Source organism: Hemiscyllium ocellatum, chromosome 44, assembly GCF_020745735.1.
Source record: "Hemiscyllium ocellatum isolate sHemOce1 chromosome 44, sHemOce1.pat.X.cur, whole genome shotgun sequence".
NCBI classification, from domain to species: domain Eukaryota; kingdom Metazoa; phylum Chordata; class Chondrichthyes; order Orectolobiformes; family Hemiscylliidae; genus Hemiscyllium; species Hemiscyllium ocellatum.
In genome coordinates this window covers 1,836,176-1,860,967 of record NC_083444.1, presented here as the reverse complement: position 1 = coordinate 1,860,967, position 24,792 = coordinate 1,836,176, and the positions used below count along the sequence as shown (strand labels likewise).

General features: G+C 49.3%; 1 protein-coding gene across 1 annotated transcript in view; it reads right to left on the bottom strand.

The window, feature by feature from the left end:
• Positions 1 to 384, bottom strand: part of LOC132835154 (very long-chain specific acyl-CoA dehydrogenase, mitochondrial-like) — a 93,081-nt gene extending 92,697 nt beyond the window's left edge. Inside the window, exon 1 of the mRNA XM_060854488.1 lies at positions 309 to 384. Within this exon, the coding sequence (XP_060710471.1) occupies positions 309 to 355 (47 nt within the window). The 5' untranslated portion in view covers positions 356 to 384. The remainder of the gene's footprint in view (positions 1 to 308) is intronic.
• Between the last annotated feature and the right edge of the window lie 24,408 nt (positions 385 to 24,792).

Sequence of the window (24,792 nt, the reverse complement as noted above, 5' to 3'; positions counted from 1 at the left end):
CCCCACACCCTCTGACCCCCCTCACCCTCTGACCTCCCCCCTCACCCCACACCCTCTGACCCCCCTCACCCTCTGACCTCCCCCCTCACCCCACACCCTCTGACCTCCCCCCTCGCCCTCTGACCTCCCCCCTCACCCCACACCCTCTGACCTCCCCCCACACTCTGTGCCCTGTGACCTCTGACCCCTCACCCCCCGGTATAACGGTAGCTCGGTCCCCGCTGCGGCTCCGACGTGTCAGTGAGTGACACCACCCAGGGGGCGGTGCTGACCGGGGTGTGTGTGGGTGTGTGTCTCTGTCCCCTTACCCCAGCGGGAGGCCCCTCCCGATCCGCAGCAACAGCCTCAGCGCCATCACAACCGGCCGCTCCAGGGAACTGACAGGGAGGGGGCGGGGCCGGATATGACATCACCGCGCGGTAACTACGTCACCACGCACAGGCTAGGGCATCATGGGAGTTGTAGTCAACTCCTCCCCATCCCCCCACAATCTCCCTCACCCCCCCCACAATCTCCCCCACCCCCCCACACAATCTCCCTCACCCCCCCCACAATCTCCCTCACTCCCCCCCACACCCCCACAATCTCCCCCCTCCCCCCCACACCCCCACAATCTCCCTCACTCCCCCCCACACACACACAATCTCCCCCTACCCCCCACACACACACAATCTCCCCCTCCCCCCCACACCCCCACAATCTCCCCCTCCCCCCCACACCCCCACAATCTCCCTCACTCCCCCCACCCCCACAATCTCCCTCACTCCCCCCCACACCCCCACAATCTCCCTCACTCCCCCCACCCCCACAATCTCCCCCTCCCCCCCACACCCCCACAATCTCCCCCTCCCCCCACACCCCCACAATCTCCCTCACTCCCCCCCACACCCCCACAATCTCCCCCTCCCCCCCACACCCCCACAATCTCCCTCACTCCCCCCCACACCCCCACAATCTCCCCCTCCCCCCCACACCCCCACAATCTCCCTCACTCCCCCCACCCCCACAATCTCCCCCCTCCCCCCCACACCCCCACAATCTCCCCCTCCCCCCACACACCCCCACAATCTCCCTCACTCCCCCCACACCCCCACAATCTCCCTCACTCCCCCCACACCCCCACAATCTCCCCCTCCCCCCCCACACCCCCACAATCTCCCTCACTCCCCCCCACACCCCCACAATCTCCCTCACTCCCCCCCACACCCCCACAACCTCCCTCACTCCCCCCCCACACCCCCACAATCTCCCTCACTCCCCCCCACACCCCCACAACCTCCCTCACTCCCCCACACACCCCCACAATCTCCCCCTCCCCCCCACACCCCCACAATCTCCCCCTCCCCCCACACACCCCCACAATCTCCCTCACCCCCCCCACACCCCCACAATCTCCCCCTCCCCCCCCACACCCCCACAATCTCCCTCACTCCCCCCCACACCCCCACAATCTCCCTCACTCCCCCCCACACCCCCACAACCTCCCTCACTCCCCCCCACACCCCCACAATCTCCCTCACTCCCCCCCACACCCCCACAATCTCCCCCTCCCCCCCCACACCCCCACAATCTCCCCCTCAACCCCCACACCCCCACAATCTCCCCCCACACCCCCACAATCTCCCTCACTCCCCCCCACACCCCCACAATCTCCCTCACTCCCCCCCACACCCCCACAATCTCCCTCACTCCCCCCCACACCCCCACAATCTCCCCCTCCCCCCCACACCCCCACAATCTCCCTCACTCCCCCCACCCCCACAATCTCCCCCTCCCCCCACACCCCCACAATCTCCCTCACTCCCCCCACACCCCCACAATCTCCCCCTCCCCCCCCACACCCCCACAATCTCCCTCACTCCCCCCCACACCCCCACAATCTCCCTCACTCCCCCCCACACCCCCACAATCTCCCCCTTCCCCCCCACACCCCCACAATCTCCCCCTCCCCCCCACACCCCCACAATCTCCCTCACTCCCCCCCACACCCCCACAATCTCCCCCTCCCCCCACACACACACAATCTCCCCCTCCCCCCCCACACCCCCACAATCTCCCCCTCCCCCCCCACACCCCCACAATCTCCCTCACTCCCCCCACACCCCCACAATCTCCCTCACCCCCCCACACCCCCACAATCTCCCCCTCCCCCCCACACCCCCACAATCTCCCTCACTCCCCCCACAATCTCCCTCTCCCCCCACACCCCCACAATCTCCCTCACCCCCCCCACACACCCACAATCTCCCCCTCCCCCCCCACACCCCCACAATCTCCCTCACTCCCCCCACACCCCCACAATCTCCCTCACTCCCCCCACAATCTCCCTCACTCCCCCCCACATCCCCACAATCTCCCTCACCCCCCACACCCCCACAATCTCCCCCTCCCCCCCCACACCCCCACAATCTCCCTCACTCCCCCCACACCCCCACAATCTCCCTCACTCCCCCCACAATCTCCCTCTCCCCCCCACACCCCCACAATCTCCCTCTCCCCCCCACACCCCCACAATCTCCCTCACTCCCCCCCACACCCCCACAATCTCCCTCTCCCCCCCCCACACCCCCACAATCTCCCTCTCCCCCCCACACCCCCACAATCTCCCTCACTCCTCCCCCACACCCCCACAATCTCCCTCTCCCCCCCCACACCCCCACAATCTCCCTCTCTCCCCCCCACACCCCCACAATCTCCCTCTCCCCCCCCACACCCCCACAATCTCCCTCACTCCCCCACACACCCCCACAATCTCCCTCACTCCCCCCCACACCCCCACAATCTCCCCCTCCCCCCCACACCCCCACAATCTCCCTCACTCCCCCCCACACCCCCACAATCTCCCCCTCCCCCCCACACCCCCACAATCTCCCCCTCCCCCCCACACCCCCACAATCTCCCCCCCCCCCCCCCACACCCCCACAATCTCCCTCTCCCCCCCCACACCCCCACAATCTCCCTCACTCCCCCCCCCACACCCCCACAATCTCCCTCTCTCCCTCACTCCTCCCCCACACCCCCACAATCTCCCTCTCCCCCCCCACACCCCCACAATCTCCCTCTCCCCCCCACACCCCCACAATCTCCCTCACTCCCCCCACAATCTCCCTCACTCACCCCCACAATCTCCCTCACTCACCCCCACACCCCCACAATCTCCCTCACTCCCCCCCCACACCCCCACAATCTCCCTCACTCCCCCCACACCCCCACAATCTCCCTCACTCCCCCCCGACAATCTCCCTCACTCCCCCCCACACCCCCACAATCTTCCTCACTCCCCCCCCACACCCCCACAATCTCCCTCACTCCCCCCCCACAATCTCCCTCACTCCCCCCCACAATCTTCCTCACTCCCCCCCACACCCCCACAATCTCCCTCACTCCCCCCACAATCTCCCTCACTCACCCCCACACCCCATAATCTCCCTCACTCCCCCCCACACCCCCACAATCTCCCTCACTACCCTCTAAACTCCCCACAATCTCCCTCAATTCCCCCCCCCACACCACCCCTCACTCTCCCACCCCCACAATCACTCTTCCTCACTCCCCCCACCCCAACAATCTCCCTCCCTCCCCACAATCTCCCTCACTCCCTCCCCCACATAAGACCATAAGACATAGGAGTGGAAGTAAGGCCATTCGGCCCATCGAATCCACTCTGCCATTCAATCATGGCTGACGGGCATTTCAACTCCACTTACCAGCGTTCTCCCCGTAGCCCTTAATTCCTCGTGACATCAATAACTTATCAATTTTTGCCTTGAAGACATTTAGCGTCCTGGCCTCCACTGCACTCTGCGGCAATGAATTCCACAGGCCCACCACTCTCTGGCTGAAGAAATGTCTCCGCATTTCTGTTCTGAATTGACCCCCTCTAATTCTAAGGCTGTGTCCACGGGTCCTAGTCTCCTCGCCTAACGGAAACAATTTCCTAGCGTCCACCCTTTCCAAGCCATGTATTATCTTGTAAGTTTCTATTAAATCTCCCCTTAATCTTCTAAACTCCAATGAATACAATCCCAGGATCCTCAGCCGTTCCTCATATGTTAGACCTACCATTCCAGGGATCATCCGTGTGAATCTCCGCTGGACACGTTCCAGTGCCAGTATGTCCTTCCTGAGGTGTGGGGACCAAAACTGGACACAGTACGCCAAATGGGGCCTAACTAGAGCTTTATAAAGTCTCAGTAGCACATCTCTGCTTTTATATTCCAACCCTCTTGAGATAAATGACAACATTGCATTCGCTTTCTTAATCACGGACTCAACCTGCATGTTTACCTTTAGAGAATCCTCGACTAGCACTCCCAGATCCCTTTGTACTTTGGCTTTACTAATTTTCTCACCGTTTAGAAAGTAGGCTACACTTTTATTCTTTTTTTCCAAAGTGCAAGACCTCGCACTTGCTCACGTTAAATTCCATCAGCCATTTCCTGGACCACTCTCCCAAACTGTCTAGATCCTTCTGCAGCCTCTCCACTTCCTCAGTACTACCTGCCTGTCCACCTAACTTCGTATCATCGGCAAACTTCGCTAGAATGCCCCCAGTCCCTTCATCCAGATCATTAATATATAATGTGAACAGCTGTGGCCCCAACACTGAACCCTGCGGGACACCGCTTGTCACCAGCTGCCATTCCGAAAAAGAACCTTTTATCCCAACTCTCTGCCTTCTGTCAGACAGCCAATCCTCAATCCATACCAGTAGCTCACCTTGAACACCATGGGCCCTCACCTTGCTCAGCAACCTCCCGTGTGGCACCTTATCAAAGGCCTTTTGAAAGTCTAGATAGACCACATCCACTGGGTTTCCCTGGTCTAACCTACTTGTCACCTCTTCAAAGAATTCCAACAGGTTTGTCAGACACGACCTCCCCTTACTAAATCCATGTTGACTTGTTCTAATCAGACTCTGCTCTTCCAAGAATTTAGAAACCTTATCCTTGATGGTGGATTCTAGTATTTTCCCAACAATCAAGGTTAGGCTAATTGGCCTATAATTTTCCATCTTTTGTCTTGATCCTTTCTTGAACAATGGGGTTACAACAGCGGTCTTCCAATCATCCGGGACTTTCCCGACTCCAGTGACTTTTGAAAGATCTCAACCAATGCCTCCGCTATTTCCTCAGCCACCTCCCTCAGAACTCTAGGATTTATCCCATCGGGGCCAGGAGATTTATCAATTTTAAGACCTTTTAGCTTTTCTAGCACTTTCTCTTTTGTAATGGCAACCATACTCAACTCAGCCCCCTGACTCCCTTTAATTGTTGGGATATTACTCGTGTCTTCCACTGTGAAGACCGACGCAAAGTACTCGTTAAGTTCTCCTGCTATTTCCTCATCTCCCATCACTAGGCTTCCAGCATCAGTTTGAAGTGGCCCAATGTCATTTGTTTCTTATGTATTGAAAGAAACTTTTACTATCATTTCTAGTATTACTGGCTAGCCTACCTTCATATTTGATCCTCTCCTTCCTTAATACTCTCTTTGTTATCCTCTGTTTGTTTTTGTAGCCTGTCCAATCTTCTGATTTCCCACTGCTCTTGGCCACTTTATAGGATCTCTCTTTTTCTTTAATACATTTCCTGACTTCCTTGGTCAGCCATGGCTGTCTAATCCCTCCCCGGATAATCTTTCTTTTCTTGGGGATGAACCTCTGTACTGTGTCCTCAATTATACCCACAAACTCCTGCCATTTTTGCTCTACTGCCTTTCCCACTAGGCCCTGCTTCCAGTCTATTTTTGTCAGTTCCTCTCTCATGCCCTCATAATTACCTTTATTTAACTGTAACACCATTACATCCGATTTTGTCTTCTCTCTTTCAAACTGCAGACTGAACTCTACCATATTATGATCGCTGCTTCCTAAGGGTTCCCTTACTTTAAGATCTTTTATAAAGTCCGGTTCATTACATAGCACTAGGTCCCAGAATAGCCTGCTCCCCACAATCTCCCTCACTCCCTCCCCCACAATCTCCCTCACTCCCTCCCCCACACCCCTACAATCTACCTCATTCCCCCACACACCCCCCACACCTCCACGATCTCCCCTTATCCCCATTCCCACACTCTCCCTCACTACCCCCCAGCCCCACCCTCTCCCCTCACTCCCTCCCCCACACTCCCACAATCTCACTCCCTCCCTCTTCCACAACCCCACAATCTCCCTCACTCTCCCCGATAGTCAGACCAGAATTTCTATAGGTATCCATGAAGAACAATATTAATTAAAATGAATGTTGGTCCTCTGGAGTGTGAGAATGGGGAGTTAATAGTAGATGATAAAGAACTTCTGGTTGTAATGAATAAATAATTTTGAGGAGACAGAATACATTCCAGTAATAGTTGTAAATCATTGGGTGTAAAGGGATAAAGAAATGTAGCAAAATTAGAAATGCAGCGAATTGATAATTTCCAAAACTTGATAAAGATATGTTCCACCAGACTGCAAATGTTACTCCTCTGTTGAAGATCTGAAAGAGGCAAAAAAAATTGCAATTTACATCAGTGACTTAGATGAGGGAACCAAGGCAAGAGCAGCTGGATTTACAGGTGACACCAAGTTTTATAGGAAGCGATCTTGTGAAGAGGACAGGGACGTTACAGATGGATTATAGTTAGGGAGGGTGAAAGGGGGAAAAAGATCTGACAGCTGTGATATAATGTGTCAGAAAGGGTTTTAAAAAGTATGTTATGTAAATATAGAACAACCACAGAATTCCGAGTGCCGAGGGATTAAGTGTTCTGGTGTAACGGCTCAAAAGTTAGTGTGCCGGTATAACATGTAAATCAGGAAGGCTAATGGGATAGCAGCCTTTCTTATAAGAGGACTTAATTATAAAAGTCAGAAAGTCATGCTTCAGTTATACAGAGCTTTATGAGGCCACACCTTGAATATTGAGTATAGCTTTGGTTTCCGTATTTGAGGAAGGTTGCGGATACATTAGAAGCATTTCAAGGGGCTCTATCAGATTGATACTTGGATTGAACGGTTTGGCTCATGGTTAAAGTTTGCACAAGCTGGTGTCACTTGAGGTCAGGAATACATGGAATGGTTTGATTAACGTTTATGAGATCCTGAATGGTTCTGGGTGTGAGTTTGCTCACTGAGCTGGAAGGTCCAGTTTCAGACGTTTCATCACCATATTAGGTAACATTTTCAGTGAGCCTCTGGTGAAGCACTGGTGTTAGTGACTTCTTTCTATTTATGTGTTTCTGGTGGTGATGTCATTTCTGGTGGTGATGTCATTTCTGGTGGTGATGTCATTTCTGGTGGTGATGTCATTTACCATTCTTTTTCTCAGGGTTAGTAAATGGAGTAGTAGGTTAATGTGTTTTTTTAAGATTAGATTAGATTACTTAGAGTGTGGAAACAGGCCCTTCGGCCCAACAAGCCCACACCGACCCGCCAAACAGCAACCCACCCAGACCCATTCCTCTACACTTATCCCTTCACCTAACACTACGGGCAATTTCCCAGTTCATCTAACCTGCACATTTTTGGACTGTGGGAGGAAACCGGAGCACCCGGAGGAAACCCACGCAGACATGGGGAGAATGTGCAAACTCCACACAGTCGCCTGAGGCGGGAATTGAACCCATGTCTTTGGCGCTGTGAGGCAGCAGTGCGTGCCACTGTGCCGCCCGTGTTTGTTGATAGAGTTCCGGTTGGAGTGCCATGCTTCGAGGAATTTTTGTGCGTGTGTCTCTGTTTGGCTTGTCCTGGGATGGATGTGCTGTCCCTGTCAAACTGGTGTCCTTCCTCGTCTGTTTGTGAGGATACTAGTGAGAGTGGGTCATGTCTTTATGTGGCTCTTCTCAAAACCCACTAATCCTAAATGGTCCTGAAAGGGTGAATGTGGAAAGGATTCTTTCTCATGTTGGACAGTCCAGACCTGGGTACCTGGATTTTAAAATTATGGGTTGACCTTTTATGACAAGGATTAGGGGAATTATTTATCTTTCTGAGAATCACTACAGCTTGGAAGCAGGCCATTTGACCCATTGAGTCCAGACCAACTCTAACAGCATCCCACTCAGACCCACCCCCCTCCCATCCCTGCATTTCCCACTGCCAATCCACCCTGACCTGCATATCTCTGGACGTTATGGGACAATTTCCCATGGCCAATCCACCCTAACCTGCACATCCCTGGTCACTACGGGACAATTTCCCATGGCCAATCCACCCTGACCTGCATATCTCTGGACGTTACGGGACAATTTCCAACGACCAATCCACCCTGACCTGCACGTCTTTGGACTGTGGGAGGAAACCGGAGCTCCCGGAGGAAACCCACGCAGACACGGGGAGAATGTGCAAACTCCACACAGACATTCGCCCGAAGACGGTATCGAACCTGGGTCCCTGGCGCTGTGAGGCACAGTGCTAACCACTGAGCCATCAAGTCATACAATTTTGGATCTGTCTGCCTCAGAAGATGGTGGAGGCAGGATCATAGAGATGTACTGCACGGAAACAGTCCCTTCAGTCCAACTCATCCATGCCAATCAGATATCCTAATCTAGTCCCATTTGCTAGCACTTGGCCCATATCCCTCTAAACCCTTCCTATTCACATACCCATCCACATGCCTTTTAAATGCTGTAACTGTACCAGCCTCCACCACTTCCTCTGGAAGCATATTCCATACACACACCACCCTCTGTGTGAAAACATTGCCCCTTAGGTTCCATAGAACATAGAAAAATACAGCACAGTAGAGGCCCTTTGGCCCTCGATGTTGCGCCGATCCAAGCCCACCTAACCTACACTAGCCCACTATCCTCCATATGCGTATCCAATGCCCATTTAAATGCCCATAAAGAGGGAGAGTCCACCACTGTTACTGGCAGGGCATTCCATGAGCTCACGACCCGCTGAGTAAAGAAAAATCTTTAAATCTTTCCCTCTCACCCTAAACCTATGCCCTCTAGTTCTGGACTCCCCGACCCCAGGGAAAAGACTTTGTCTATTCACCCTATCCATGCCCCTCATGATTTTATAAACCTCTATAAGGTCACCCCTCAGCCTCCGACGCTCCAGGGAAAACAGCCCCAGCCTGTTCAACCTCTCCCTGCAGCTCAAACCCTCCAACCCTGGCAACATCCTTGTAAATCTGTTCCAAACCCTTTCAAACTTCACAATGTGATTGAATAATTTTAAGGAATAGGTGCTTGTCAGGGAAGAGAGTCAGATGGCTTCGGGGGTGAGTGGGAATGTGGAATTCCAAACACAAACATTTTAATCAGTGGGACAGCGGGCGTGACGGGCTAAATAGCTTATTCCTGCTAATTTGTGTGTTCCCTCGGATTCCATTGGCAACTATTGAAAGATGACCATAGTGTGCTTGGAGTCGTGATTGTACTTTAACTGACGTTATAGAAGCCGATGATTTGACCATTGATTCCAAAGCCATTATAATTGTCTGCCGCACTGTCACAGGCACAAGATTTCAAAATGATCTTTTGTTTGTCGATGTAGCCAGTATCAGGGCCTTCAGTTTCTTAGGAGCTTTGATCTAGTTCTTTTGCACAAGTTGACCCTTTGTAATGGCACCTCACCACCATCTCTCTCAGTTCCGCTCTGTCGAAGCTGCCAAATTGCTAGACTGATATCAGTAACGGCAGAAAGTGAGCACTGCAGATGCTGGAGATCAGAGACAAAAAGAGTGGTGCTGGAAAAGCACAGCCGGTCAGGCAGCATCCAGGTAGCAGGAGAGTCGACATTCCTGATGAAGAGCTTATGCTCGAAATGTCAACTCTCCTGCTCCTCAGATGCTGCTTTGACCAGCTGTGCTTTTCCAGCACCACACGTTTTGACTCTGATATCAGTATTTGATCAGCATAAATTTCCTGCAACCATTTACTATGAGAACCCAAACCCCTATTATCTTCAGAGCCTCGCTGGGTCCCTTCTCCCTGAGTTAAAAGTGAGGTCTGCAGATGCGGGAGATCAGAGCTGAAAATGTGTTGCTGGTTAAAGCGCCCTTCCTGATGAAGGGCTTATGCCCGAAACGTCGAATTCCCTGTTCCTTGGATGCTGCCTGACCTGCTGCGCTTTAACCAGCAACACATTTTCATCCCCTTTCCCTGGCCATTGTCCTGCTTTGGACCAGATTGTTTGCGTTTTTGGTGTCTGGGATGAATTTCAGATCATCTATCCGTGCTATCACAAAGACCGTCTATTTCCAACACTTGTTATGTCACTAAATTCTGTCCTTGTCTCATTTGTTACAGCGAGGAAAAGCCGTTCAGTCTGCCGTGAGTGCATTGCTTCTTCAAGTGAACATTTCCTAGTGTGCCATTCTTTTACCTGCTGTACGTTCTCCCTCCATCTCCCCATCTAATTCCCTCTTAAAAGCCTCAATTGAACATGTCTCCACCACACACTTTCAGGCAACGCATTTCAGAGAATAACCATTCATTGCAGCAAAATGTTTTCCTCCTCATAAAGGCTTAGAGTTATCGAGCATGGAAACAGACCCATCTCTCCAACCAGTCCATGTCAAACTTAAAGGTGGGCTTTTGCCCGAAACATCGATTTCACTGCTCGTTGGATGCTGCCTGAACTGCTGTGCTCTTCCAGCACCACTGATCCATGTCAAACATAATCCCAAACTAAACTATTCTCACTCACCACTTTTGGAATGTTGTGTGCAGTTCTGGTCTCCTTCCTTTCAGAAGGATGTTGTGAAACTTGAAAGGGTTCAGAAAAGATTTACAAGGATGTTGCCAGGGTTGGAGGATCTGAGCTACAGGGAGAGGCTGAACAGGCTGGGGCTGTTTTCCCTGGAACATCGGAGGGATCACGTTATTGAGGTTTATAAAATCATGAGGGGCATGGACAGGATAAATAGACAAAGTCTTTTCCCTGGGGTCGGGAAGTCCAGAACTAGAGGGGCATAGGTTTAGGGTGAGAGGGGAAAGATATAAAAGAGACCTAAGGGGCAACCGTTTCACACAGAGGGTGGTACGTGTATGGAATGAGCTGCCAGAGGAAGTGGTGGAGGCTGGTACAATGACAACATTTAAAAGGCATTTGGATGGGTATATGAATAGGAAGGGTTTGGAGGGATATGGGCCGGGTGCTGTCAGGTGGGACTAGATTGGGTTAGGAATATCTGGTCGGCATGGACGGGTTAGACCGAAAGTTCTATCTCTACGACTCTATGATCTGCCTGCTCCTTGCCCATAACCTTTCCTATTCATGTACTAATCCCAATGTTTTTTAAACGTTGTAATTGTACCTACGTCCACCACTTCCTCAGGAAGTTCATTCCACACAAGAACACCCTCCATATAAAAAGTTTGCCCCTCGTCTTTTTTTAAGTCACTTCTGCTTGTTTTAATAATTACCTTAAGTATATACCTTCAAGTTCCTAATGCTCCTTACAGAAGAAATGCATTCTTCCCGTGCGATATATTTGGATTTCCAGAAGGCATTTGACAAAGACTTGTTCGATAAAGAGAGATTGAGCACTTCAGGCCGAGACTCCCTGGATTTTAGAAGAAAGGGAGGAAATCTAATTGAGGTGCGGGTCATTCTCCTGTAGTGCGCATTTTATCTTTTATTTTCTTTTTTTTAGGGAACCTCCTGTTCATTTTTTCTTCTTTTTTTTTAGTGATCAAACAGTGAAGACCCTCCTTTTTTTTTCTTTTTTTTAATTAACCCCCGCACTCCCGCCTAACTGCAGTAGTGCTTATTTTTTTCCCCAGCACCCATGTTGTGTGTGTGAGACACAGTGAGAGACACAAAGTGCACAAATCTTTATTCAATTCCCACCACCAGGAAGATAGGAAAACACCCGAGTGGCCTGTGACAAGCAGTGCCCTTCACATCAAAGGGCAATGCTGTGTGAAGTGTGCATTTTATCTTTTTTTTTCTAATGCTGTGTGATGGTACCATTCTATTTTTTTTTCTTTTCTTTTTTTTTCCTTTCTTTTTTATTTTTTTTAAAACCCCCACACTACCGCCTAACTGCGGTAGTGCTTATTATTTTTATCCCCAGCACCCGTGGTGTGTGTGTGCGCAGGTGTGAGACACAGTGAGAGAAAAGGTGTACAAATCTTTATTCAATTTCCACCACCAGGAAAAGTAGGAAAACACCCGAGTGGCCTGTGACAAGCGGTGCCCTTCACATCAAAGGGCAATGCTGTGTGAAGTGTGCATTTTATCACTGTGATTTGGCTGGAAAGCGATTGGTGAATTGGGGATGGATTTAAAAACGTGAACTCCCATTGGCTAATATGCGATCCATCCCCATTTGCTTTCAGTCCACTCTTGGTGTTTATTGCAGGTCAAGCAAAAGAGGTTGGGGCACATTTTTTTCTGACCTCATTGTCGATGTTTTTGAGGACATTTTTTAGAAAATATTGCAGAAGAAAAGATTTGGATTTCAAGATTCTCCTCATTCCGGACATTGCACCAAGTTATCCCCCCACCATCTGTGAGCTTTCTGAAAACACTAAAAAGTGCTATTTCTACTTCTGAACACAACCTCTCCCAGTCGACCCATGGACCAGGCAGCTTTTAAAGCTTATTATTTAAGGCACACATTCAGGAAGCTAATTGTAGCTACAGAGGGGAATAATGAGGACAGCGTTCTTCAATTTTGGAAGAATTTTAACATTACGAATGCGTCTGACATCATTGTGGAGGCCTGGGGTGATGTCAGTAAGGACTGCTTGCGTGCAGTTTGTCAGAATCTCCTCCCAGATTTTCTTCATGCTTTTGAAGGTGTTGAATGATCAGAGGAGCTTCCAGCAATCAAAGAACATCGTGTCGCTTTTGCAAAGCACGTTGGATTGAAAGAAGTGGAGACTGGTCCATAACACCGTGTTGCTGTGCAGGAAACTGAAGCTCAAGGTGCAGATGGCCAAGTCCAGGAGGCAGCAGCAGGAGAACTTTACACCTCACCTGTCTTCTCTCCTGAGGGAAGTTGAGAAGTAGATGCAGATCTTAGAAGACAGTGACTACAATGCAGAATGCAGCAGGATAGCTGTTCATGGCATAAAGTCTTATCTGGCACCCTGGCACCCTATCAACGCTTCGTCATGAAAGAACAGGTTTTTTTAAAATAAAGAAACAACTTTATTTCTTAAAGTATAACAGAGTATGATTAACTAACAACTATTTACAACTCCTTCCTCTAACCTTTCTTCCCCTTTCCCCTTCTACAATGCTAGTCTGATGAACCCCCCAATTAAGATTTACAAAATAAAACTTTTTACACCACAAGGTATGAATTCAGATTTCTCCAGTTTCCTCATTTCCCCTCCCCCCACCTTGTCTCAGTCGGTTCCCTCAACTCAGCACCGCCCTCCTAACCTGCAATCCTCTTCCTGACCTCTCCGCCCCCACCCCACTCCGGCCTATCACCCTCACCTTGACCTCCTTCCACCTATCCCACCTCCATCGCCCCTCCCCCTAGTCCCTCCTCCCTACCTTTTATCTTAGCCTGCTTGGCTCTCTCTCTCTTATTCCTGATGAAGGGCTTATGCTCGAAACGTCGAATTCTCTATTCCTGAGATGCTGCCTGGCCTGCTGTGCTTTGACCAGCAACACATTTGCAGCTGTGATCTCCAGCATCTGCAGACCTCATTTTTTACTCTTTTTATATCGAAACCAGGCAGCTTTTGGTACTCCTTTGTATTCCTGACTTCTTTTCTTCTTCTTGGGGATTCTGCTTCACAGGTTATTGATCGGTAAATGTACCTTTAAGAGAGCTATTTTTTGGGTAGTCTCTACATGCCGACTTGGTAGTTCTCCTCCCAACTGTTAGATTTTCCTTGGTCTTATACCCCCAAAGCATCAGATTGTGTCATTAGTTTTTAAGATTGTCAATATACTAAATTCAAACTTGATTGGAATTTGGTATTTTCGGTGTCTAATTTAAACCGATTGGCCGAATTCGAATTTGTTTCTGTCTCATAAAAACTCAACCAGTGCTATCTGTTCTGAAGCAAATGTTACTTTGTAAAGTCTCCAGCACTTGGTGTGCTTGCCAAGCCCTTCACTCTCTTAAAGGTACAATACACTTCTACACCTTCATAACACTAGACTGTTCCAATAAGACGCTTATTAAAATTACATTAACTTAATCTCAAAACCACACAGTCTCTGTCATCTTCTGTGTCTTCACTCTTCTGGCTGATGATCTCCCTGGGTCATCTTTCTTTTCATTGCGAATAGGCTTTACACGGCCTCACCTTGCTCCAGATACACCACATCATCATCCACCATTTCTGCCACCTGGATGAACAGACCCCACCACAAGAGATATATTTCCTTCCCCATCCCTATCAGCATTTCGGAGAGACCGTTCCCTCTGTGATTCCCTTGTCAGATCCATGCCTCCCACCAAACCACCCTCCCCTCCTGGGACCATCCCCTGCCATTGCAGAAGTGCAAAGCCTGCACCCACACCTCCCCGCTCACCTCTGTGCAAAGGATCCTTCCACATCCAACAGAAATTTACCTGTACTTCCACACACATTATCTACTGCAGCCGCCAACCCTGATGTGGTCTCCTCTGCATTGGGAAGACAGGATTCCGACTTGCTGATCATTTCAGAGAACATCTGTGGTACGCCCGTAGTAACCAACCCCATTGTCCTGTAGCCGAACACTTTAATTCCCATCCCACTCCACCAAGGACCTGCAGGCCCTGACCCATCTCCATCGCCAAACCCTAACCAACCGACACCTGGATGAAGAATGCCTCATCTTTCTCCTTGGGACCCTCCAATCCCATGGCATCAATGTGGATTTCATCAGTTTCCCCATTCCCCCCCCACCCCACCTTATTCCTGATCCAACCTTCTAGCTCAGCACCGCCCTCATGACCTATCTTACCTGTCCATCTTCCTTCCCACCTATCAGCTCCACCCTCCTCTCCAACCTGTCACCATCACTCCCACCTCCATCTACCTATCACATTCACAGTGACCTCCCAGCCCCACCCGCTCCCCTCTGGTTTATCTCTCAGCCCCCTCGGCCCACTCTCCTCATTTCTTGATGAAGGGCTTATGCCCGAATCGTCGATTCTTCTGTTCCTTCTCATGCTCCTTGACAGGCTGTGTTTTTCCAGCACCAGCTCTTCGACTCTGACCTCCAGCATCTGGATTCCTCACTTTCCCCTCAGCTTTACATGAAAAAGGTATCTTTTATAGAGAGTGGTTTTTCTGATATCTTTTAGGGCGTCATGTTCGATGGGCATTTAGCTTTCGGCAGTTCCTCTCTCTACGGTGGTTGCTCTCCCTTTGGCACTTGCTCTCACCGCGGCAGTTGTCTTCCTCTAATTTTCACAATATCGGGCTTATATGCCCTCCCATGACACATTAAATTCTTATAATTTGATTGGTTTCCAGGTGTCAAAGCAATAAAATTCAAATTCCACTGGCTTCTGGTATCCTGGGCATAATTTAAACTAATTGGTTAAATTCAACTTGTTGTCAAGACAGCAACCAAAACTCAGGTATCCATTTCACAGCCTAATTTACCTATTTTCAATTTTCCAGTACACTCTGGAACTGCCATCCAGTTGTATACACAGGTGCTTGCAATCCCTCAGTTCAGTTCAGCTTCAGCCTTTATTGGTAGAGGGATTGGGTTTCGGAGCCATGAGGTCATGCTGCAGCTGTACAAAACCCTGGTGCGGCCGCACTTGGAGTATTGTGTACAGTTCTGGTCACCGCATTATAGGAAGGATGTGGAAGCTTTGGAAAGGGTTCAGAGGAGATTTACTAAGATGTTGCCTGGTATGGAGGGAAGGTCTGAAAATGTGTTGCTGGAAAAGCGCAGCAGGTCAGGCAGCATCCAAGGAGTAGGAGAGTCGACATTTCGGGCATGAGCCCTTCCTCGGGAACACATTTTCAGCTCTGATCTCCAGCATCTGCAGTCCTCACTTTCTCCATGGAGGGAAGGTCTTACAAGGAAAGGTTGAGAGACTGAAGGCTATTTTTGTTAGAGAGAAGAAGGTTGAGAGGTGACATAATTGAGACATATAAGATAATCAGAGGATTAGATAGGGTGGATAGTGAGAGCCTTTTTCCTTGGTTGGCGATAGCTAACATGAGGGGACATAGCTTTATATTGAAGGTTGATAGATATAGGACCAATGTCAGAGGTAGTTTCTTTACTCGGTATGGAACGCACTGTCTGCAACGGTAGGAGACACTCCAATTTTAAGGGCATTTAAATGGTCATTGGATTGGCGTATGGATGAGAATGGAATAGTTTTTTTTAGATTAGATTACTTAGATTAGATTACTTACAGTGTGGAAACAGGCCCTTCGGCCCAACAAGTCCACACCGACCCGCCGAAGCGCAACCCACCCATACCCCTACATTTACCCCTTTACCTAACACTACGGGCAATTTAGCATGGCCAATTCACCTGACCTGCACATCTTTGGACTGTGGGAGGAAACCGGAGCACCCGGAGGAAATCCACGCAGACACGGGGAGAACGTGCAAACTCCACACAGACAGTCGCCTGAGTCGGGAATTGAACCCGGGTCTCTGGCGCTGTGAGGCAGCAGTGCTAACCACTGTGCCCACGGTAGGATAGATCGGCTTCAGATTGGCTTCTCAGGTTGGCACAACATCAAGGGCTAATGGGCCTGTACTGCGCTGTAATGTTCAATATTCTATGTTTGAGAATAGCATTCACACTCTCTTAAAGGTCCAATACATGCCTCCAACCTCATAACAAATGCAAGTTTCTGAAATTGTAGCAACTGGCAATTTGCAAAGACCTTGGCCAGGGAACAAAAAATAATGAAAAGTTAACATTATTTCAGAAGCTATCTGAGGGACTGGAGGGACAAGGTATTTTTACAGGTTCCTCCCTGTCTCTTTAATCCGAGGGTGATTCTGGGAGTTGTAGTCCCAACGCCTTCTTCAATTACAACAACAGGGAACATTCAGCTCCTCCAACAGGTGGATAGTACTGGCCTCCTTGCAAAGGAATGGCAGAATAGCCTGAGGGTGATGAAACACTGAGAAGGACAGTTTTTCTGCTGATATTCAGAGGTTTTGGTCCTTTGCAGAAACTACAAGTCCCAGCATGTGTGGTGAAGGCCACACAGGCGCAGTTGGGCTGATCACAATCCACTCTAATCCTTGGCTGCTAATGGGTTTGACTGAGGATCAAGAGAAGGGAAAAAAAACGTTTTCCTGGGCACCTGCAATCTCCAATCGAGGTAACATGGCAGCAAATTAATAAATGCAACCCGTTAGCACTTTTCCTAGATTGTACTTTGCTGTGTTTTGTTCACATAAATGTTGAGTGAACTCCCTAACCAGTTATACCTTCCCAACTTTCTCCCAGCTAAGAGTCTCCTGGAGTGCTATGTTGCGTTTGTTTTTACTGTTGATGTAAATATCTTGTGATTTTCTACTTGGCTACTGTGTTATTGATAGATTTGTGGAATTCCAGTCTCTCTCTAGAACTCTGTCTCCTAATCTCCCCCACCCCCTCTTTAGAAAGGGACCATGAGTTTACGTTGTTCCTCCCTCCTGCACGCTTGCCTTTGCATGTTGTATTGCAGTTTGCATTTGTATAGTACTCTTATTGCTGCAACTGTGTTCCCAGTGGCTAAGCAAAACTGTTATCCAGCAAAGTTTGGGCCCTTGGCCACAAAGGGAGATGTTTGGGACAGGTGACCTGAAGCTCGAACAACCATTTGTCCAGGAGCCTCTTATATTTGGAGGGATTTAGGGGGAGAATTTCAAAGGGTAGGGTCTCCAGGCAGCTGAAGGCACAGACGCCAATGGTGGAGCGATGGGAAGCAGGGGATGCTGAAGAGCTTGGAGTTGGAGGAGGACAGAGACCTCGGAATATTAGATGGGAACATGAATAGGAACAATTTGGAGGGAAATGGGTAAGGAGCAGGCAGGTGGGACTGGTTTAGTTTGGGATTATGTTCAGCATGGACTGGTTGGACTGCAGGGTCAGTTTCTGCGCTCTGCGACCATATCGCTGGAGGAAGTTACAGAGGCAGGGAGGTGGTGAGGCATGGGAAGATTTGCCAAGTTGAACTGTGTAATTGCTACAATTCAGAAGGAGACCATCCAGCCCATCATATTTGCATTGGCTCCTCTGAGGAGTGATTTACTTATTGCCATTCTCCTCGCTCCTCCCTGTAACCGGGCACATTCGCCCTTCTCAAATAGCAGTCTAATTTCATCTTAAGAACCTCAATTGGACAACCTACCTCCACTGTGCTGTCAGGCAGTGTATTCATACACCAACCACTGACTGTGAGTAAAGTTGGCTTCAGTCACTACACTTGCTTCAGCTGACATCTTCTTTAAATGCAAGCCAAGACTTTCTTGGTATCTGTGTCTCTGCCCCACTGTCTCCTTCCCAGAGACGAGGTGCTCACCAGTTGTAGCAGTTGCCTTCGTCATCTTGGCAAGGCCACTTGAGATCCTGAGTGATGATCTGTGACAGTTGGAGATTTTTTAGCGGGGAGCATGTGTTTGTTGGTCTAGCCAGGCTGACTTGCTGCTGGTGTGTTTTTGTCTGTTCAGATACCCACAGAAAGCTACAGCTGATGGAGGAGCATCAGCCGAAACCAGATCCAGCTCAGGATAATCGCTTCCAGACAAGGACCCAGAAACTCCTCAGCATCTTCCACAGCGACCTCTTTCAGGCTCTCCTTGGTATGTTATTGTACACAGCTAGGCTTGCTGCTGACCAAAGCAGGGAGCTGGGAATCGAGCAGGAAAACTGGGATCACCATCAAACACTCCCAGGACAGGGGCAGCATGGGTTTGGATACAGAGTAAAGCTCCCTCTACACTGTTCCCCCCCATCAAACACTCCCAGGGACAGGGACAGCACGGGGTTAGATACAGAGTAAAGCTCCCTCTACACTGTCCTCCCATCAAACACTCCCAGGGACACGGACAGCACTGGATTAAATACAGAGTAAAGTTCCCTCAACTGTCCCCATAAACAATCCCAGGACATGTCCATCATGGGGTTAGATACAGAGTAAAGCTCCATCTACATTGTCCTCATCAAACACTCCCAGGGACAGGGACAGCACGGGATTAGATACAGAATAAAGCTCCCCCTACACTGTCCCCCATCAAACACTCCCAGGACAGGGACAGCACGGGGTTACTTACAGAATAAAGCTCCCCCTACACTGTTCCCCATCAAACACTCCCAGGACAGGGACAGCACGGGGTTAGATACAGGGTGAAGCTCCCTCTACACTGTCCCCCATCAAACACTCCCAGGACAGGGACAGCACGGGGTTAGATACAGAGTAAAGCTCCCTCTACACTGTTCCCCATCAAACACTCCCAGGACAGGGACAGCACGGGGTTAGATACAGAGTAAAGTTCCCCCTACACTGTTCCCCATCAAACACTCCCATCAAACAGTACGGGGTTAGATACAGAGTAAAGCTCCCTCTACACTGTTAAATGACAGGTAGAGCCTGAGGACAGTAGTAGAATATGTTTGCTGTGATGTATATTCCTTGTGATTTCAATTTCAGTTGAGATCAACATCTAGCCGCACATCATCGACACTGTCCTCCTGTCTGCATCCGTCCCAATCCTCACAAAGGGGGAATGTTGTGGGCTCCCAGCCATTGGAAATTGGATTGGGAATGCCTTGAATCTTGTCACAGGGATCTCTCAGGGATGATGCCCAGAGAAAGGATCTCAATCCAGCAGCTGGGACAGGGGCTTCACTGAGTGTGTCAGCACTCACTACAAATGGGGCATGTCTCCTTGTTATTTGTTGGGTCTGACATTTACACACACTTTTAGATATTAAGGGAAGACATCAGGAGGGATTAAGGGGACAGGTTTGACGTCAGTTAAGGAGCTTATTGGATGTTGTCAAACCTGGATGTTAATAAGTGTTAATTGGTCATGATAGAATAGCTTCCAAACACAGACATAAATATCAAGGAGTTCGTCTTGTTTACTTCTGAGCTCATCCTGATGTCCAAGTGGCTAGGCGATGGTGGAAAGGTATGATCGCTTTGGTATTCATGCAGAGAGCCAGATAATGATCTGGGAATCTGGGTTCAAGCCTGGCTACAGCAGATGGAGGAAATTGAATTCAATAAGGATCTGGAATTAGGAGTCTAATGATGACCATGAGTCCATTGTCAGGAAAACTCACAGCTTCACTAATATCCTTTCGGGAAGGGAACTGCCATCCTTACCTGGTCCGGCCTACACTTGACCCCAGATCCATAGCCAATGTGGTTGACTCTTAACTACCATCTGGGCAATTAGGGATGGGCAATAAATGCTGGCCTTCCCAGTGATGCTTTCATTCATGAAGATTAATAAAAAGTCCCTTTGGACCTTGGGAAACCCCTCTGCCGAAGGACGAGCTGTTCTCTTGCAAGTGCAGGCAGTTTGTGAGGTGACGAAGGGACTGGTCACCGACGAGAGACATTGAAAACAGTGGATCAGGGAAAATAACCCAACAACCTGGCATGCTGATTACAGAGAGAGAACCTCACTCACCACAAAATGGGCTTTGAGACACCAAAAACAAAAAACAAGTTGCACTGATACAGAGCTGAAAATGTGTTGCTGGAAAAGCGCAGCAGGTCAGGCAGCATCCAAGGAGCAGGAAATTCGACGTTTTGGGCATAAGCCCTTCTTCAGGATTCCTGATGAAGGGCTAATGCCCGAAACGTCGACTCTCCTGCTCCTTGGATGCTGCCTGACCTGCTGCGCTTTTCCAGCAACACATTTTCAGCTCTGATCTCCAGCATCTGCAGTCCTCACTTTCTCCTGCACTGATACAGAGGCAAGATATAGCGGATGGTGGAAAACTGAAATTTAAAACAACCAGAAAACGTACTGGGTCTGGTAACACGTGTGGAGAGAGGAACAGAGGTAACGTTTCGAATCCAGGATGACTCTTCTTAAAAAGGTGTATGCATTTACATAGCGTTTTAAATTCATAAAACTCTGGGGCTGGGATTTTGAGGAGAAGAAACCAAGGCGGGGCATCACAGTACGCTGCTGTGAGTATGAGAGTATTTACAGGGAGTTCCATCAAACCCTCCCAGGGACAGGGACAGCATGGGGTTAGCTACAGAGTAAAGCTCCCTCTACACTGTCCCCCCATCAAACACTCCCAGGATGGGGACAGCATTGATAAGACAGAATAAAGTGGACAGTAAAGAAGGTTACCTCAGATGACAATGGGATCTTGATCAGATGGGCCAATGGGCTGAAGAGTGGTAGGTGGAGTTTAATTTAGATAAATACGAGGTGCTGCATTTTGGGAAAGCAAATCTTAGCAGGACTTATACACTTAATGGTAAGGTCCTAGGGAGTGTTGCTGAACAAAGAGACCTTGGAGTGCAGGCTCATAGCTCCTTGAAAGTGGAGTCGCAGGTAGATAGGATAGTGAAGGCGGCGTTTGGTATGCTTTCCCTTATTGGTCAGAGTATTGAGTACAGGAGTTGGGAGGTCATGTTGCAGCTGTACAGGACATTGGTTAGGCCACTGTTGGAATATTGCGTGCAATTCTGGTCTCCTTCCTATCGGAAAGATGTTGTGAAACTTGAAAGGGTTCAGAAAAGATTTACAAGGATGTTGCCAGGGTTGGAGGATCTGAGCTAGAGGGAGAGGCTGAATAGAACATAGAACAGACAGCACAGTACAGGGCCTTCGGCCCTCAATGTTGTGCTGGCCTTCTAACCGACTGTAAGATCAGACTAACCTACATATCCTTCATTGCATGAACTTCTCTGGGCCTACCCAAGAGTTGCTTAAATGTCTCTAATGTCTCTGATGCTACTCCCACCGCTGGCAGTGTATTCCACACACCCACCACTCTCTGTGTAAAGAACCTACCTCTGACATCTCCCCTAAACCTTCCTCCAATTACCTTAGAATTATGCCCCCTCATAGACATTTCCACCCTGGGAAGAAATCTCTGGTTATCCACACTGTCTATGCCTCTCAACATCTTGTCCACCTCTATCAAGTCACATCTTGTCCTTCTTCACTCCACTGAGATAAACCCTAGCTCCCTCAATCTTTCTTCATACGATACGCCCTCCAGTCCAGGCAGCATCCTGGTAAATCTCCTCTGCACCCTCTCTAAAGTTCCACATCTTTCCTATAATGAGGTGACCAGAACTGGACACAATATTCCCAGTGTGGTCTCACCAGGGCTCCATAGAGCTGCAGCATAACCTCGCGGCTCTTAAACTCAATCCCTCTGCTAATGAAAGCCAACACACCATATGCCATCTTAACAACCCCAGCAACCTGGGGTGGGAACTTTGAGGGATCTTTGGACGTGGACCCAAGATCCCTCTGTTGCTCCACACTGCCAAGAACCCTGCCTTTCACCCTGTATTCTACATTCAAATTTTACCTTCCAAAATGGATAACTTCACAATTTTCCAGGTTGAACTCCATCTGCCACTTCTCAGCCCAGCTCCACATCCTGTCAATGTCCCGCTGCAGCCTACAACAGTTCTCCACACTATCCACAACTCCACCAACATTTGTGTCTTTGGCAAACCTACTAACCCACTTTTCCACTTCCTCATCCAAGTCATTAACAAAAATCTCAAAGAGCAGAGGTCCCAGAACAGATCCCTGCAGAACGCCATTGACCAGTGAGTTCCAGGCTGAATACTTTCCATCTACGATCACCCTCTGCCTTCCATAGACCAGTCAATTCTGTATCCAGACAGCTAAATTTCCATGTATTCCATGCCTCCTTACTTTCTGAATGAGCCTATGATGTGGAACCGTATCAAATACCTTGCTTAAATCCATGAAACCGCATCCACTGCTCTACCTTCTACCTTCATCAATGTGTTCTGTCACATCCTCAAAGAACTCAATAAGGTTTGTGAGGCATGACTTGTCCCTCACAAAGCCATGCTGACTATCTCTAATCAAACTATGGTTTTCCAAGTAATCATAAATCCTGTCTCGCATCACCGTCTCCAATACTTTGCCCATCACAAATGTAAGACTGATGGTCTGTAACTCCCAGGTGTACCCTTATTCCTTTTCTTGAACAAGAGAATAATGTTTGCCACCCACCAATCATCTGACACTACTCCAGTGGACCATGAGGATGCAAAGATCATCGCCAAAGGCGCAGCAATCTCTTCCCTCACTTCCTGTAGGAACTGAGGGTATATCCTGTTTGGCCCAGGCAATTTATCTATCTTATGTTTTTCAAGATTTCCTCCTTCCTAGCATCAACCTGCTCGAGCAGATCAGTCTGTTCTCCACTGTCCTCGGTAATGTCAGGGTACCTCGCTCTAGTGAATGCTGAAGCAAAGTATTCATTAAGGACCTCCCCTACCTCCTCTGACTCCCGGCACAAGTCTCCTCCCCTATCCCTGATCAGCCCGACCCTCACTCTGGCCATCCTCTTGTTCCTCCCATAAATGTAGAATGCCTGAGGGTTTTCCGTAATCCCTCCTCCTAAAGCTTTCTCATGCCCCCTTCAAGTTCTCCTAAATCCATTCTTCAGTTCCTTCCTGGCTACCTTGTAACCCTCTAGAGCCCTGTCTGATCCTTGCCTCCTCAACCTTAAGTAAGCTTCCTTCTTCCTCTTGACTAGATGTTCTCCATCTCTTGTCACCCAAAGTTCTTTCAATCTTCCTGTCCAGCAAATGCTTCCTAAACGACCTCCACATTTCTATTGTGCATTTCCCTGAGAATATCTGTTCCCAATTTAGGCCTCCCAGTTCCTGCCTAATAACGTTGTAATTTCCCCTCCCCCAATTAAATACTTTCCCATAACCATCTGCTCATATCCTTCTCAATGACTACAGGGAGTTGTGATCACTATCACCGAAATGCTCTCCCACCGAGAGATCTGACACCTGGCATGGTTCGTTGCCAAGCACCAATTCCAATATGGCCTCCCCCCTAGTCGGCCTATCTACATATTCGGTCAGGAACCCTTCCTGGAGACACCTGACAAAAACTGCTCCATCCAAACTATTTGAACTAAGTAGGTTCCAATCAATATTAGGGAAGTTGAAGTCACCCATGACAACAACCCTGTTACTTCTGCACCCTTCCAAAATCTGCCTCCCAATCTGCTCCTCCGTGTCTCTATTGCTAGTGGGGTTTGGGGGAGGGGTCTATACAAACCTCCCAGTAAGGTGACTGCTCCTTTCCACCCATACTAACTCAGTGGACAAACCCTCCTCAGTGACCTCCCTTTCTGCAGCTGTGACACCATCCCTGATTAGCAATGCCACTCCCCACCTCTTTTACCTTCCTGCCTATTCCTTGTGAAACATTTAAACCCTGGAATGTCCAACAACCATTCCTGTCCCGTCATATCCAAGTCTCCGTAGTGGCCACAACATCATAGTTCCAAGTACTGATCCATGCTCTAAGTACGTCAACCTTATCCCTGATACATGCATTAAAATATACACCCTTCACCCATCACACTGACTGCATCTTTGCCATATCAAGTGCCTATTCCTCCTCACAGACTCTCTGCACACTGTATCTGGCTGTTCACTGCCTACTCCATCATCTGATCCTAGCTCCGGTTCCCACCTTCCCCCCCCAATCTAGTTTAGATACTCTCGAAGCATTCTGGCAAACCTCCCACCCACTATATCGGTGCTCCTGCACTTCAGGTGCAACCCATCCTTCTTGTACAGATCCCACCTTCCCCAGAAGGTATCCCAGTGATCTAAATATCTGAAGCCCTCCCTCCTATCCCAGCCCTGCAGCAACATGTTCAGTGCACGTGCTCTCTGATCCTAGCCTCATATGGCCCC